The sequence below is a fragment of the Lipomyces tetrasporus genome (genome assembly GCF_029532465.1).
Source record: "Lipomyces tetrasporus strain NRRL Y-64009 chromosome Unknown POJ06scaffold_2, whole genome shotgun sequence".
Taxonomy (NCBI): domain Eukaryota; kingdom Fungi; phylum Ascomycota; class Lipomycetes; order Lipomycetales; family Lipomycetaceae; genus Lipomyces; species Lipomyces tetrasporus.
In genome coordinates, this window is record NW_026611597.1 from 1,016,993 (window position 1) to 1,030,262 (window position 13,270).

A 13,270-nucleotide genomic window follows, 5' to 3' on the forward strand; every position below is an offset into this window, starting at 1 on the left:
CAGTGCATTGTCCATCGGGCCGAGTATAGGCTTTGGACCAAAAGAAAAGTATTTGCGGAGCACATTCTGCTGGTGTCCGTAGCTCGAACCTCGATCGTTCGAAGTCTCGTCGGAATCAGGAGCGACAAAGGGCGGTCCCGCTCTGAAGTTTACGGGACAAGGACTAAGCAAGGCACAATTGAAGATCTGTTCCTATATTAAGCTAGTAATCTCGTTCTTCTTTGCTATAGAAGGGGTGTCGGTAATTGTGGTTGACATAATCATAGAATTTGTTGTAACTATATTGTACGGCTGCTGGGTATGTAGGGTAGTTTGTGACGACTTGCTGCTTCTGGTACCCGAAAAGAAAAATGATTTTTTGAGGAGGTTGAGCATATTTTGCGATTATAAATATTTCCAGGAGACGGCAGTCTGCTATGCAGAGTTATCTGTCGCCTGCTACGCAGCTGATTCCGCTGGGTACGTATCATGATCACATTGATTGAAAGCTTGTGTGCGATTGGGTTCCGCCGCCAGTTAATTTGTGAATCTCAGAATGTCGGATTCGACGTAGACAAAAACACATCATCCAGACATGTCAATTGAGGGCTCCTTGATACAGACGAGAAAGAGAACGAAGGCTTAGGGATGGGATTCAGGATTCATGGACCAAGAATGAATGATACATTGACGTCAGTCATCACTGAAACTGGGCTACGTGCCATTGCCATTCCTTGCAATTAAGGAATACTATTGGGTCTAGGAATTGTTACATCAGCTGAGTCACGTCTGTTGGGACCCAATCTCACCCGCGCATACCGCTGGGACATAATTATTGAAAACTGGTCTGACAGCATGTGCTCTTCTCCCTGAATGGTTTTCGCGTACGGGCGTGAAGATGTTCAGATGTGTACGGCATCAACCGTCACCTGACGTCCACGGGATTACAAATTCGCTAATAGATGGACGCGACGTCTCAGGCTCCGACGCGTCATGAACGCGTTAAGCCTAGGTCACGCCATTTGCGTAAACAATATGTGTTCTGCGCCTGAGATACACACGAAGTCGCACCGGCACAAGATATAGACGAGTAATAGCAATAAGTTATATAGTTACTGCTTTAATCAGTTTTGAGGTATGGAATTACCCGGCCACCCATTATGAGTTAGGGCCCCAAACCCGGATGACGTCATGATGCGAACCACTTTATGAAGTGAACGTGAGGCAATCGGGAGGCTCGGCAACAAACTGGGATTGCATATAGTTTCATCAGCTTGCTCGCCACTAAAGGTGAATAATATCTGTATTGCTAAGGAGAAGGATCATGTACATCGCGACCAAACCACAAAAAACCAAAATCTCGAATGAACGACCCAAGTATCCACATCCAACAGATCCATTATTGCCACGAGAAATGAATATACAAATATGTGCTATGTACGTACTACCAAACCCAAATATAACGCAAACAACCAAGCAAAGAAAACGAGCATGCTATGTATATATATGTTAATCAATGTAACACGACTGTACCGGTATCATGTAACACGACGCTTGGTCTAAGTTTGCAAGGAATCGTGCTTGTAAATTTGCAGGCCATAATCAAAACGAGGAGCAGATGAAGACGATTAGCCGGCAGCGTCGGGTAATGCCTTACCAAGGAGTTTCCGACCGATGGTACCGAAGCAGATCGAGCTACAGAAGAAGATGGACGCGATCCAAGTTGCGACGGATATGTAATCCTCTGTCCAGCCCATCGCGTCCCTGTATAGAAGAGAATCAGTATTGCAAAGTAACTAACGACAATTGAATTCGACATACGGGAAATGGCTGGGATATGCCCATGCAAACACCCCAGTGCCCAAAATAGCGGTGAGGGAGGAGAGGATAAAGCCATTAGCTGACGTGTCGAGTGCGAACCACAAAATAGGATTTAAAAACGCAAGAACAAGAGCCCCTTGCAGCGTTGACGCCCATGGCAGCCGTCGCTGAGTGCAAGTCAGTATAATCCACAAATAATTGAAGAAAGGAGAGAAACCCACAATTCCGTACGAGACACCAATGAAGATTCCGACAGCACGAACGATGGTGTTCCAGGCAAACATGCTGGAGCCAGTGCTAGACGAACTTTTTGGACCCAGAATCGCCGGCGATATCGAGTCGACAAAGGGCAGTAAAGTGCCAAGAAGAATACCCAGCACACCCCAGGTCAGAGTGAAGCTTCCCGTCGGATCGATGTTGAGCGTTGTCGGGGTCACGTAGTGATTGTCTTGGAGTTGCGTAACGAGGTGGCCGTATGCGACGCCAAACGAGAAGAGGAGACTAATTTTTACGAGCACGCTCAGTCGGCCAGAAGCTGTCGACGTCAACGCTCGATCGGACGTTGCGTCGCTTACAGGACTGTACAGTAGAGTGCCTGACTTGGGATTCGCCGTTTTGATTCTGGACGAGCCATTCACCATTGACTGGCTCGCCCCTTCGTTCCGACGACGTCTCGCGACGTCGTTACCGTACAGAATTGCGGAGGCCGGCGAGATCGACGGAGCAAGCACATCCGGGGTAGGAGCACGGCTGGGGTCTATAAGATTCGAGCCAAAAATGCCAGAAAGTGCGGACGACGTTAGCGACACGATCGATTGCGATTTGTGGGGCGCGCCTCCATCGTCGTCGTCGTCGTCGTTGTTGTTGTGGTTGTTGTTATCGTCGTACAGTGACGAGGAGTGTGAGCCATCCGTGATTTGGTCGTACGGCGGCATCGCCGCGAAGTTGCGCACTGGCCGCGGTTGCGCGAGAGTGACACTGTCCATGTTGGAGTTTTGGTACAGAGACACAGACGGCGAAAAGGTTGCGTGTCGAGATTTTGCTGAAGGTGATCAAGAGGGGAGTGGTGATATATTTAAATTATCGTAAGTTAGCACGAGAATTTAGAGCAGACCTATAGCACGAGAAGGTTAGGGTTATCCAATTTACCCGTCAGGAATGCACACTTATTACTTGTATTATAGACGCCCAACCAGACATACAAAGTTAGCAAGAAATACAACAAAAATGTCTAGTGGTTACGCCCTGCCATGGGTCACAAGCAACAACGGCCAGCTCCTTGGAGCTGGCCTCTCATATGTATATATGTATATATATGTACAGACAAATAACAGGAACATAATAGTGATAGAGAAAATTCTGACACCGTTCCTTATCCCCCGTGATTACTTGCATGAATAGCCGAGCCGAGCGTCACTATCATCACAGCGGGGCTTGTGCCACGGATGCTATATAATTTGGTGTTAGTTATCGTGTTAACCGCTTTCCCCTAATTACACAGATTGAGGCGTTGGTACTTTGTACTCTCCTTCAAAAATGTAGTGCGACATTCGGCATTCGGCTGGCCGAATGGCCTAAGTCATCACAGGAGTTAGGGCAGTAAGCAGAAGTCTAGATACGGTCGAATGCTACGGATTGCTGGATTTTGAACACGGTTTACAAGTAGGCCGGAGCATGAATTGATGACGGTCTATGGGAGGGTCACGAAGTCTTGACGAGACGATTGCCAATTTTGTGGGAGTATTGGATTTCTTGGTCGCCATCGGACTAATCTGCTGTTGGCTGGCAGCTATTTGCCTGAGATATTCAGTTTAGATGGACACAATCCGTGCACGGCTCAGTGCAACTCGCTTAACAGATGAAGTCAGATTCACGTGATGCAGTTGAGCTCGCAGCACTGCGGCGTCCCAAATCAAACAAAAATTATTCTGCGTGTTGATTGTTGACTACAAGTTCCAAATTATTCACTGCAAAATGAAACTCCTAACGGCAAACTTCGTTCAGTGCACGGTCAAGGCCTGTGGGTCTTCGCCAGATTGCTTTCCGCTCCATTTCGACCAGCAGTCACCAGATATTCCGCTTGAACTCGCTCACGAGGATGTAGATTACAGTCCAGAGTTCATTTACAACATCCTCCCGCGGATAGAGTGGACGGCCCTGCTTACGACTGCCAGAGAAGTATGTATTAGACGCTAAAGCGCAGGGATGAATGTGCTGATATTTTGTCTAGTTGGGCAATGCCCAACTACCAGAGAAAAAGCCCGAAATTGAGAATCCTCACGCGCCTGAGAACGAACAGCTCCTAAAAGACCTGCACACACTGCTATTAGAGGTATCTACCGTTAATGTACATCTACTATAACCGGTACTAAGTTCCGCTAGACACAAGTCATCCAGGGGTCAATGCGATGCGCAAACTGCGGTCACATTTATTTCATCCGAGACTCTATCCCCAATTTCTTACTTCCTGGTCATCTCGTGCAGTAGTGTATATGATAGGCGGTTTGAGTGTACTTGTATTGTAGAAATAAGCATACGGAGCTTTGTATTGTATAACAGGTTGGGATTTAGCGAGATTATGAATCGCTATTAGGTGGTACTTATAAGCGATCATGGACCGCTATGGAGTTGCATAAATGCGTACGGCGTATTTCAGACACACGCTTGCGTTATTCGTGGAAATGTAAGCATATTAAGCGAGTCTTACACTACACTCGCACCAAGTGAGCATGATTTCTCTTCTCAAGAGTGGTGTCGGGTAAGCGCAAACCGCGGTAACGTACGAATCACACAGTAGTTGTACTGCCAAACATCATTTCGGAGAAATCAATCACTTTCATATCGCTCGATAAAGTACTTATTCCCTTTCACGACATTAACAAAATCGGTCACGGCCGTCGAATGGCACCAAGGTTTCAGTGAGATTTCGGTCTCAACGAATCTAGAGAAGCATGACGTCCAGCCTAGGCGTGGGTACAACGTCACAACCGAGTCGATCGTTTCCGGGGCCATTAGTGAGAGAAAAGATCCCGCATTGTCTGTGCGTTTGTTAGTATCTCGCCGTCGACCGCGAAATGCAGGAACGACGAAGATAAGATAACGTACCGACCAGCGTGGTCAACTGAATAATCAGCCCGATAAATGTGATGGCTCCATTAACCTCGACGTCCTGATGCCGCAAAATACCCTCAGCCACGGCGTCTGCTTCGTCTTGTGGGGCGCCCGCGTTGAGTAAAAATTCCCGTGCCACGAACGCACCATAAAAGTCAAAGCTCATACGCGTAGAGTAAAGAAATTCGTCTGCAGTGGCAATGTCGTGCAAAAGACAGGTCAGTGCGTATGTCTCGAGAAGCACTTCATTGTTTGCGTGCTCAGGAAACTGTTGCGCAATGATGACCGTTCCTGAACGAGTTAGTCAGGATTGACGCTGCACGGAATGCGACCTACCGTAGTAAAACACGCGATGAGAATGATTGAATGTCTCGGGCGGGAGCTTCGCCTTTGCGAATTCACGCGCCGCCTGGACGACTGCGCTTTCGGGGAATTTCACGGCCTTCGCGACATCTACTGGAGTTGGCTTGTGTAGATAGTGCTTTCCATTCAGCAATTCCTCGAAATTTCGCGGCACAGAGAAGAATCCGTAGTCAGCTGGTGTGGCCATTTCTACTAACGTTTACTAGCAGTTCGGGATCAGATGACAATTGGAGCAGGGCATTTATATGAACGTCATTCAGCCGAAGATCGGTTCGGGCTTTTGTCATCACAGGCCGGCCAAATGGCCGACGGCGGGCTCTCGTCGGCGACCGGTGAGCACGCGCCAAAACGCAAATGCACGCGATGCATCCTCATGCCTGATATAGTTGTTCCATCATAATAATTCCCCGAGCCGACATGAACCGACACGGCGAGGCACGGCGGCGGCCAGCCGTATATTAAAGTTGGCTTCCAGTGGCTGAGAAATGGCGCCGGAGCATTGCTCAGTGACGTCAATTCGCAATTCGCAGTCCACAGCCCCTGAATTCTCCACAGCGCGACTAAGTATACGATTACGGATGGATTGAACAATGCATGATGTGCCGACAATCCATGGCTTAAGCAGGTCGGCGCCGGATTCAACAGATTCCGGCTCTTCGGCGGTAGCCGACAAGGCTGCATACAAAGTACAAACCGTATATATCCAAGGTTCTGTCACAAGGAGTACGAGTTCTTAATTACATTATAATACATCTAAACAACCTCTACATCCTGCTTGAAAGGTTTGACACTGACAGAATCCTTAACGCCAGAATTGACATCCCTGTCCCCCTTGTTGGTGTCAAAGTCGTCTACCGATTTGTTGTCTCTCGTTCCTTGCACAACCCCATCTTTGGTATCCGACTCTTTTAAGAGCGGCTTGGGAGTCCAGTATGCCTTCCACATCTGCTTCCTGGCACGCCGTTTTTGTCCCACAAATTCATTAAACTCTAGCGCGGCAGCGGCAGCCTCAACCATCGTGGGCAAAGGTGCACGTTTCGTCGTGTCCGCGCGTATTCCCTTGGACGGTGTCGCGACGAACTTCATAGGTTCATCCTGCGGATCAGTCGTGCTATTGGATGACGCAGTGAATATTCCGACGATCCGATCCAGCGGAATATCAATTAGCTTCGCAGCCCCCCGCGTGCCGAACACGATTTGGCTACTTGAGTCGCCACGTGCAAGTCCTTGGAATACCATACTTTCCAATGCTGATGGCGTCGAATCAAGCTGGCTCGAACTCTGAAATCCTGATGGAGTGGACGTTGAAGTGTACGCGTTGGGCGTCGAATGTTGAATATGTACAGGTTTCTTCTCAACTGCGAAATCGTTCTCGGTGAAGCCATCATCAAGGGCCTTTTGCTCCCAATAGTCGTCTCTCACGCGACGACCATCGACGACGGCTATACTGCCAAATGCCCGAAACATACTGCGGGCTGTAACGAGCGCAATCTGACGAGATCTGTACGCATAAGGCAGCAGACCCATGTCAATCAATGCTTCTTTATCGCCTTGTGTGGCGATAAGTTTGTATAGTGATCTGTTCTTGTTGAAAAGAAGGTACGAATCACGATATTGAAGTTCCTTCGCGCACTCGGTGGCCATCATAAATATCTTAGATCCACGACCTGGTAACGTGAATGTTCGCATGCGGTACTCTCGGCCATCTAGTAGAGCTCCGTCAGGGGATAATTTCGCTTCTCCCTGAGGATCGACTTCGGCCACGATATACTCATCGCCATCTTCGTTTAGGACTCCAGTTGTATGCTCACTGCCTGGAATTGGCGCAGGTACTTTCGATTTGTTTGGGACCTTTGCTGAGTGCGAGCCACTCGGGCGCGGAGACGCCTTAGCAGAAGTAGTTGAAGCTGCGAACCGGCGTCGATTTCTCGCTACTGAACTTGCTCGAATGCCGGGCGTGGGAGTTGAAACTGACGACGAAGGAGTACTGCGTCTGGCTTTGGGAACGATAACTGTATCCTCAGCTTTATCCTCAGCCTCCTCTTCTTCACCTTCGCCATCGTCTTGTGCTTCATCTGGATATCGAAAGTCCTCCATTTCCTCGTCCTCGTCGATTTCACCGTCCTCCTTCCCCTCGTCATCATGGTCGTCGTCTTGAGACTCGTCTTCGTCCAGACCTTGGCCAACCGGAACAGGTTGCTCCTGCTCGTCTTCAGCCCTTGGCGACGGCTCATCTGTGTCGTCAATTTCGCCGTCTTCCCTATCATTTTCGTCTGTTCCGCCTGCAGCGGCCGCTTCGTTATCGCTAGAGTCTATGATCACCGTCAGAACAGCTACGCGTAATCTTCTCACCAAAGCTCACCTTCACCCGATTGTGCAGATCCATTGGATGATATCTCTCCTTCTTCGTCTATGTACGGATCGTCATCGTCATCCTCTTTCGCGACGGGCACCATAACTGGTGTATCCGATCTTGACCTTGATCTTGATAGAGCGCTCAAACTTGAACTGGCTTTGGACCTACTCCGCTTCGCCGGGGTACTTCCTCGTGCCGAACTACTCCGCTGTCGTTTAAGCGGACTCGAGCTCCGGGAGGAGTAGTCTGAGTCGTTGGAGTCGGCCATTGTTGTCGCTAAATTAGACCTGTGCCCCCCTCTTCAGTCAAATGGAAATCAAGAATCAAAGGAAGTGCAAAACGCTCGTGCAGATATGCATCTCCTTTCAAACATTTGGTGCAGTTGCTAAATGGTTTCCGGGTGTCACTCAATTTGTCTCACGTTATCTGACGATGACATGGAGTGTAGACTACGCAAAAGCTACGCGGCTGTGCAGATACACCATTTAGCACTCGTATGCAAGGCTCAGATAAATGCAATAGTTACGCTAGCCTGATCCAGTATGCCACTAGCCGTATGCTCGCTAGCCGCACGCTATCTGGTTGCCAATTGGCACAGAGCCGCCGCCCGCCAGTCGGCAGCGTTCACCACAAGCTTCGCTTTGCACACTCTTGCCCGTTCGCATCCCTTCTCTCATCATCATCAACTGCAGCTCACGCTTCCGTCCATCTGGTAACAAGTCGCTATGTTGTTCTCGTCAACTGTTAAGGGTGCCGTTCTGGCCCTTGCTGCCTCTCTGTCGGCTGTCAATGCCTTCGAGGACACCTCGCCATTGATGTTGCTTTCGTCCAAGAAGTAGGTTTTTTACTGCTTCTATCGCCTAATCGTATCACAGCGCAATATCCGTGTCATCCCCGATATTCAGTTTAAAATTTTGTTTTTTGTCAGTACTATCGGATTGGGTTAGAAGTTATCATGCAAACCGCACTTCGGGGACGAGGCTACCAAATCATGATAAGAACGCCATTAAGGTCGACAATAGCCGCAGCAATGCTAGAGCATGTTCCTGTGTATTCAGGATTGGCAATAGTGATGGATGGAATCGTGGAGTCATTTGAAGTTATCGTCAGATGCAAGTGTATCAGGGTTATTGTTGTCGATGCGGTATTGTCACTTTGAAGGCGATAGGCAGTCCTATATTTTGACAGCTTTAAAGACTAGTGTGGAGTTCGATGGGACAATTCGCTCTCGAAGCGATATCAGTATTACGATTGAGCATCAGTTACAGCATCCCTGAGATGATATGACTATATGGTCAAGGTTCAAGCCTCACTTAGGGTTACTCTGAGTAGTGCGTAGGACCTAGGCTATTGCGAGATGTAAACTGTGGAGATGACACGGATATATATTTTTCGAGCGGATGCAATATGATTCGAACAAACTGCTGACAGCTGTTAGGGTCCCGGCCGTTCACGATCACCTTTCGTCTGCCTCCATCACTAGCTCAGATCACTTCCATGACCTTGCTCGCAAGCTCATTTCCGAGCTTCAGGCTGACACTTACATTGTTGTCTCGCAGCCTGGCCTTCACGCGTCGGATTTTTCCGCTGTTACTGCAGAGAGCATGACACCCAACCTCCGAAAGCTCTACCATCAAGCGGAGACCGCCTACGCTGTCCGCAATGCCCACGGTTCTTTCGACATGGAGGGCCTCGAGAAGCACATTGTCGACACCTGGGGCACCGACACCGTTGTGATTGATGCGGCGTCCAATGCTTTCACTCTCCCGTCCAGTGAGAAGCCTCAACTCGTTCATGTCGATTTTCCCGTTCTCCCAGTCGACTACACCCGGGCCTCTGCTTTGGCCGACAATGATGCGTTTCTCTACTCTGTCATGTCTCTTCTCCAATCTGACAATTTCGCCGTCATCTACACCTCTACTCCTGTCTCGCGTCCTTTTGTCGCGAAGCGCAATCCTGTCGCTTATGCGGCTGATGCCCCTAGCCCGACCAACTCCTCAGACTTCTATTTGCCAACTGGTGTTGTCGGCTTCCCCGGCGGTGTGATCCCGGAGGGTGCCCGCACCGATGGTTCCGTCTTCACCCGATACCAGTTCTTCACCCCTGGTATGTTCATGGCCATCATTGCCTCCGTTGTCCTGGTCTTGATTCTTGGTGTTGGCCTTAAGTCTATCTCGTCCATCGCGATTTCGTACGACGCTTTCCAGAAGGAGATGGGCCCTCAGACCGTCCAGTCAATGAAGAAGTAGGGTTCGGATCTTTGTGAAAAGTCCTTTGTGTTTACCAATTTCCGGTTTTTATTGTCATGAACGTTGATTGATGCGGTTGGAGTTGTTTTTCTCTTATTTTACGGTCGGTGGTTACATACATACATACATTTCCTTTTGTTTAATGTCGTCTTTCGTTACACATATTTTCATGGGTTGGGTTGGAAGTAGTATAGACTAGTAAATCTGTCTTAGCACATTTGTTATGAATAGAATGGTTGTTCATAGGTGTCTTGAAATTAGCATATTCATCGTTGGATGTGCTTGAGCGCTATGCTATTCTGGCGATGCCCGTTTGCGATTACTAAACAACTTACCAATGTTGTCTGTTATTATTGAGTTGGAATTCAATTAAGAAGTACCTGGCTAAGAAGGTGACGTTAGTTGGCACCGACGCGTCATCAGTCTAGTCGAACTTAATCGTTCTCTCCACAAAATCTCCATGACCAGTCTCCGGCGTCACCCTGAAATCGCCTTAAAACTATTCCACGCACACGGAGTCCGCAAGAGCAAGATTCTGGATACAAGGTGGCGATGCCCACCAAATCACCGCCAACGACGACTCTGTCGTCTGGTGAATTACAGGTTCGGCAGCGCCCTCTTGGTCCTCGCCGGCTGACGTCTTCGTCATTGCCGCCAATCTTACCGGCTTCTCCGGACAAGGAGCGGTTACTGCTACCGGCGGTCTTATATCAAGCTATTTTGTCCTATTTGCCGCTGCGTCAGTACGTTGCTTGCGCGCAAGTGTGTCGAGCATTCAGGCAAATAGTTTACGATGATGCTGGATGGATCGATCGGTTGCGGAAGATCAAAGTCTGGGATGACGCGGTAGCCGCGTCATTTCAGAGCGACGCAGAGAAAAGGAGGAACGCGAGATCGATTATTACGCAGGATTTGGCATTAAGTGAGTTGCATTTTGTCGTTTGGTCAGAGAATGCCGCTTCTAAAGCTGTGGTCCGTAGAGAAAATCACGCCATTGAATGTCCTCGACACTGTACATTCGATCCCCGGCTACGCACGCCATGAGTTCGCACGACTATACAAATTACTTGCGCCGCTATATCTTGACCTTACACGACCGGCGCGAGTGGCCCACCTTGAACCGCAAGTTTTCAAAATATATCGCACGCCGGAACTCCAGGCCCTGGTCTTACGAACCCTCACCCAATTCTCGTATGTATTTACGGATGACGATGCGGACGATCGGAGGCAGCGTCTCTATGGCATAACTGAGATTTTTGAGAATGCTGCGATCAGGGAGCTCGAAACCGGGCTCGATGCTCAAGATTACGACGGACGGGCATGTCGTTATGCCAACGTCCTGACTACGTTGAATGGTGGAAGTACGGCAGTTCAAGCGTTTATACAGAGAAGCAGAGTACTTCTTTGCACTGTCACACCTGGCACTTCGATGTGCTTTCAGGTGGATGAGAAGTCAGGGCAGATCCAAGTTGACCTTGCGCCAGTTAAAACATTCCTTCGACACTTGTCCGATGATATATTGAAGGAGGAAGTTATTATACGAAAGGTATTCAGCACGAATAGCGCTGTCATTGAAAAGGCGACATTGCTAATTGTTGAGCGAGTAATTGAGGATATTCTGGGTGACTACTGTTTGGCTCTTGTTGATAGATCACATGAGACTGGTAGTATAGACGTGTACTTACAGGTTGTGTCGGGAACGTACGAAGCTCTGTTGCAGTTTGTATACAGTCTGCTGTTAGAAGGTCCTGATAGCGACGACAAAGCTGTACGAGAGGCTCTTCGACCATTTCACTCATCGGTTCATGCCATCATTGATCGGATATACGAGCAGCACGTTGATTTATACCTTCAGGAGGAGCTTGATAGATTTCGGGCTAAATGCGACGGAGAGGTGTCGCTGTTTGATCGTAGGGCAGCACAACAAGAGCAAGAACAAGAGATTATTTTGCGGAATAAATTTCGGGAAATGGCCACTATCCAAGACAGTAGCAGTGCAGAGAAGTTTGACTTCTTGACCTCGTTTAAGAAGGTATTGTTTCTTCCTGTTGTGGCCATCGGTAGTCCCGTTATGCAAGCTTCGTCGTCGTCGTCGCGGGCGTCATCATCTATGAGAGACGACGCGTCCGAAAGGCTATCGGCGCAGACAAGTGCGACTGGTAAGGATCCGTTGCCGTCGACAGAACTAGCTGCGAATGCGGCTGTCCTTAATTCCAGACTAGCATCAATTCGAAACCTGTTCTCCCTCGAAGTCGCACTTGATTTAATACAGGCCGCGAGGGAAAGTATTGAAAGAACTGCGCTTTTCGCTATGCTTGAAGGGCAAACTGGAGAAGAGGCCAAGGAACAGTGTCAACTAATATTTACCGCCTTACTCGATTTCCTCGGGTTTCATCATATTCAGACCGGTTTTGAGCGAGCGTTGGGTCACCTTACGGAGTACAGACCGCCAACGACCACTAGCGATGGAGGAGAAGAAGGAGAGCGTCCGCAGCAAGTCGAGCCGCTGGTTACGTTTTTGGAGCTTGTCAATGTAGGCGACCTTATCCAACAGATGGTCGACGTCTTTTATGAGAAAGAGCTGATCTCTCGGAAATTTGTCGACCGAACTGATTTCCTGAGTCCTGCCGTCAAGGAAAAGCGTCGATTCGAACAGATGCTGGATGAACACGTGGCTCTGGGTCTTAACCGAGGTATCGATGTACTGATCGAGCAGGTGAACTATTTCCTCGCGACATGCCAGAAGCCAAACGAGTTCAACATCAATAGTGACTCTGTGAACGGAAACTTGGCAGCTCACGACGCGCATTTCTTCGACTCAAGAATAGGACCGACTGAGGCGGCCGTTAAGGTGGTGAACACTGTTTCGTCGCACACCAAGTTGCTGAACGGTAACACAGACAAGACGACATTGGACGTGTTCCTGCAAGAGGTAGGGCTGCGGCTGTATAATTCAATTGGCAAGCATATCAAGCGTCAGACTATTGCCGTTGACGGTGGAGCGGTACTTCTGATTTCGGATTTGAACTACTACTATCGGTTTGTTGAAACTGGACTAAGGCAAAGGCAATTACTTCCGTACTTCGCTGCCTTGCGAGAGATTGCTCAGCTTTATCTTATTGACGCCAAAAGTGCGCGTGAGATTGGTCTGGTAATGAGCGATGTTGTTCAGAATTTCGCAGGAATAGTGACGGCCGAAGAGGTGCTCGAGTACGTTCAGTGCCGTGCGGATTGGATCCATGTGAAAAGAGCCGTTGAAAAAGCTGTATATGGATTGGGTCTCACGGATTGCCTTGTCATGTAAATGTTTTATGTTATTCTGTGTGTATAAACGAACATTAATTTTTGGCATTTTCAGTGTAATTGTTTGGGTTACGCATGAGTTGACACG

General features: G+C 48.7%; 6 protein-coding genes across 6 annotated transcripts; 3 read left to right on the plus strand and 3 right to left on the minus strand.

Annotated features, from left to right (window-relative positions):
* Positions 1–1,549: 1,549 nt before the first annotated feature.
* On the minus strand, positions 1,550–2,872 carry POJ06DRAFT_55803 (insulin-induced protein-domain-containing protein). The gene is made up of 3 exons (XM_056191208.1): positions 2,022–2,872; positions 1,801–1,967; positions 1,550–1,743 (listed from the first exon to the last, which is right to left on the minus strand). Exons 1-3 carry the CDS (start codon positions 2,784–2,786, stop codon positions 1,608–1,610), a joined length of 1,068 nt encoding a protein of 355 aa, XP_056046239.1. The 5' UTR covers positions 2,787–2,872; the 3' UTR covers positions 1,550–1,607.
* Positions 2,873–3,488: 616 nt separating this feature from the next.
* Positions 3,489–4,568, plus strand: POJ06DRAFT_55843 (uncharacterized protein). Its single transcript, XM_056191209.1, has 3 exons — positions 3,489–3,978; positions 4,031–4,132; positions 4,183–4,568. Exons 1-3 carry the CDS (start codon positions 3,775–3,777, stop codon positions 4,285–4,287), a joined length of 411 nt encoding a protein of 136 aa, XP_056046240.1. The 5' UTR covers positions 3,489–3,774; the 3' UTR covers positions 4,288–4,568.
* Positions 4,521–5,744, minus strand: POJ06DRAFT_55850 (uncharacterized protein). Its single transcript, XM_056191210.1, has 3 exons — positions 5,248–5,744; positions 4,906–5,202; positions 4,521–4,838 (listed from the first exon to the last, which is right to left on the minus strand). Exons 1-3 carry the CDS (start codon positions 5,459–5,461, stop codon positions 4,627–4,629), a joined length of 723 nt encoding a protein of 240 aa, XP_056046241.1. The 5' UTR covers positions 5,462–5,744; the 3' UTR covers positions 4,521–4,626.
* A 222-nt stretch (positions 5,745–5,966) lies between these two features.
* POJ06DRAFT_245641 (chromatin remodelling complex Rsc7/Swp82 subunit-domain-containing protein) lies at positions 5,967–8,020 on the minus strand. Its single transcript, XM_056186685.1, has 2 exons — positions 7,637–8,020; positions 5,967–7,586 (listed from the first exon to the last, which is right to left on the minus strand). Exons 1-2 carry the CDS (start codon positions 7,896–7,898, stop codon positions 6,028–6,030), a joined length of 1,821 nt encoding a protein of 606 aa, XP_056046242.1. The 5' UTR covers positions 7,899–8,020; the 3' UTR covers positions 5,967–6,027.
* A 218-nt stretch (positions 8,021–8,238) lies between these two features.
* POJ06DRAFT_245643 (vacuolar ATP synthase subunit S1-domain-containing protein) lies at positions 8,239–10,288 on the plus strand. Its single transcript, XM_056186686.1, has 2 exons — positions 8,239–8,465; positions 9,069–10,288. Exons 1-2 carry the CDS (start codon positions 8,356–8,358, stop codon positions 9,877–9,879), a joined length of 921 nt encoding a protein of 306 aa, XP_056046243.1. The 5' UTR covers positions 8,239–8,355; the 3' UTR covers positions 9,880–10,288.
* POJ06DRAFT_55922 (exocyst complex component Sec10-like protein) lies at positions 10,156–13,260 on the plus strand. Its single transcript, XM_056191212.1, has 2 exons — positions 10,156–10,801; positions 10,860–13,260. The coding sequence occupies exons 1-2, from the start codon at positions 10,432–10,434 to the stop codon at positions 13,181–13,183; spliced, it is 2,694 nt and encodes an 897-aa protein (XP_056046244.1). The 5' UTR covers positions 10,156–10,431; the 3' UTR covers positions 13,184–13,260.
* The last annotated feature ends 10 nt before the right edge of the window (positions 13,261–13,270 follow it).

What these genes read in the sequence shown, in the direction of transcription:
- POJ06DRAFT_55803 (XM_056191208.1), bottom strand. Translation starts at nt 2,786, where the DNA reads ATGGACAGTGTCACTCTCGCGCAACCGCGGCCAGTGCGCAACTTCGCG. An exon ending in TTGGTGTCTCGTACGGAATT is followed by an intron (nt 1,968 to 2,021) that starts GTGGGTTTCTCT and finishes ACTTGCACTCAG; the next exon opens with CGACGGCTGCCATGGGCGTC. An exon ending in GCATATCCCAGCCATTTCCC is followed by an intron (nt 1,744 to 1,800) that starts GTATGTCGAATT and finishes TCTTCTATACAG; the next exon opens with GGACGCGATGGGCTGGACAG.
- POJ06DRAFT_245641 (XM_056186685.1), bottom strand. Translation starts at nt 7,898, where the DNA reads ATGGCCGACTCCAACGACTCAGACTACTCCTCCCGGAGCTCGAGTCCG. An exon ending in ATCTGCACAATCGGGTGAAG is followed by an intron (nt 7,587 to 7,636) that starts GTGAGCTTTGGT and finishes CGGTGATCATAG; the next exon opens with ACTCTAGCGATAACGAAGCG.
- POJ06DRAFT_55850 (XM_056191210.1), bottom strand. Translation starts at nt 5,461, where the DNA reads ATGGCCACACCAGCTGACTACGGATTCTTCTCTGTGCCGCGAAATTTC. An exon ending in TCATCGCGTGTTTTACTACG is followed by an intron (nt 5,203 to 5,247) that starts GTAGGTCGCATT and finishes TAACTCGTTCAG; the next exon opens with GAACGGTCATCATTGCGCAA. An exon ending in TCAGTTGACCACGCTGGTCG is followed by an intron (nt 4,839 to 4,905) that starts GTACGTTATCTT and finishes ACAAACGCACAG; the next exon opens with ACAATGCGGGATCTTTTCTC.
- POJ06DRAFT_55922 (XM_056191212.1), top strand. Translation starts at nt 10,432, where the DNA reads ATGCCCACCAAATCACCGCCAACGACGACTCTGTCGTCTGGTGAATTA. An exon ending in TACGCAGGATTTGGCATTAA is followed by an intron (nt 10,802 to 10,859) that starts GTGAGTTGCATT and finishes TGTGGTCCGTAG; the next exon opens with AGAAAATCACGCCATTGAAT.
- POJ06DRAFT_245643 (XM_056186686.1), top strand. Translation starts at nt 8,356, where the DNA reads ATGTTGTTCTCGTCAACTGTTAAGGGTGCCGTTCTGGCCCTTGCTGCC. An exon ending in ATGTTGCTTTCGTCCAAGAA is followed by an intron (nt 8,466 to 9,068) that starts GTAGGTTTTTTA and finishes GACAGCTGTTAG; the next exon opens with GGTCCCGGCCGTTCACGATC.
- POJ06DRAFT_55843 (XM_056191209.1), top strand. Translation starts at nt 3,775, where the DNA reads ATGAAACTCCTAACGGCAAACTTCGTTCAGTGCACGGTCAAGGCCTGT. An exon ending in TGCTTACGACTGCCAGAGAA is followed by an intron (nt 3,979 to 4,030) that starts GTATGTATTAGA and finishes TATTTTGTCTAG; the next exon opens with TTGGGCAATGCCCAACTACC. An exon ending in TGCACACACTGCTATTAGAG is followed by an intron (nt 4,133 to 4,182) that starts GTATCTACCGTT and finishes AAGTTCCGCTAG; the next exon opens with ACACAAGTCATCCAGGGGTC.